The sequence below is a fragment of the Penaeus monodon genome, chromosome 20, assembly GCF_015228065.2.
Source record: "Penaeus monodon isolate SGIC_2016 chromosome 20, NSTDA_Pmon_1, whole genome shotgun sequence".
Taxonomy (NCBI): Eukaryota; Metazoa; Arthropoda; class Malacostraca; order Decapoda; family Penaeidae; genus Penaeus; species Penaeus monodon.
The window spans coordinates 42,549,889-42,551,220 of NC_051405.1; the positions used below are offsets into that span (position 1 = coordinate 42,549,889).

General features: G+C 39.6%; 1 protein-coding gene across 1 annotated transcript in view; it reads right to left on the reverse strand.

Annotated features, from left to right (window-relative positions):
- Positions 1–1,332, reverse strand: part of LOC119585843 (C-Maf-inducing protein-like) — a 130,578-nt gene that overhangs the window by 4,175 nt on the left and 125,071 nt on the right. The window contains 3 exon segments of the mRNA XM_037934574.1: positions 37–326; positions 875–939; positions 942–1,027. Of these exon segments, the coding sequence (XP_037790502.1) occupies positions 37–326; positions 875–939; positions 942–1,027 (441 nt within the window).

The window sequence follows — 1,332 nt, forward strand, 5'->3', positions numbered from 1 at the left end:
CTTTAAACCATACTCTCTCAAATTACGCAAGCTTACATCTTAGCAAGGACACTGAGGTAGCAGTTAAGATGATGTGTCGTATCTTCCGTGGACTGCGTGAGGGTGTTCAGACGCTCTTGGTTTCTCTGGTCCTCCACTAAAGTGCACACAGCTGCTGTACACACTGCGACTAGGTTGGGGAGAACCCGCAAGTGAGGGCATGTACTCGTCGGTCCATGCATGCTGTGGACGAACTGGTGCACCACCCGCAGCCCGTCGTTTTGACTATTGAGGGCCTGTATGTAGTTTTGTACAAAGTGACGCACGTAAGGGTACTTGCCGAAGTCCTGGTTGTGGAGGAAGTTGGGGGAGAAAAAAAGAAGAGGGTGGTTATAAGTGAGTGGTGATGTTTGGTATTGTTTGGTATAATATTGAATTAGAAATAAATAAAAAAAATACAGGAAGGAAATGCTTCATTGGGAAAATCAATACAATACTACTTTCTAAAATCATACTTCAGGTCAAAAAGAAAAGGCATTATATAATTTTCCGAAAAGGCCTCTTCGATGTATTTATTTTTTGTAAATCCGTATATCTTTCTGTTCTTCCTCAATAAATTACATGTAATTCTACTGCAAAAACAATTCTTCTAACAATCTCCTACCTACTTTATCATTCTACCTTTCCTACAATTTACTCAATCTCCAGTATTACTCACATATTCCAAACCTATCCTACTATTATAATTCACTAGTCAAATCTGCAAATGCTAAGCTAAGGATGCCCCTCCTCTTAGCATTTACCCAAATATCCATCACCTATCTTAACCACTCCTCGTCTATCCATCCCTAACTCATTAGTCATGTATTTATCTTCGACTGCCTCTCGGACTCACCACATTATGTTTCATATATCTTGATAAGGATGTGAACATTCGTACAAGACACGAACTGGGCTATCGGTACAGTGTTGGCTGAAGAAATGGCAGATCTCAGGAGACGGCTGGTTGTTCTCCAAGAGAGGAGCCAAGGTAACTATGATTCCCCTTGTATAGGGACTAACCAGTGCTCACCATGAGAGGAAACGTATATATTAATTATATAGAGGAATGGCAATCTCATGAAGGAGTTTCTTCGTAGACCTAAGTCAGGTTATTTCTTCGGTTCATGAATACAAAATCATTTCGGTCATCATATTTTGGGGTACCTTTATATATAATGTGCTTATCTTTCTTTTGATCTTGTTATATGTAGTGGTGTGTTGTGTGTGTGTTTGTGTAGTGTTGTGGTGTTTGTGTGTTGGGGGTTTGTGTTTTTGTATCTGTTTCTTTGTTTGTATAAAGTATGTTGTTGT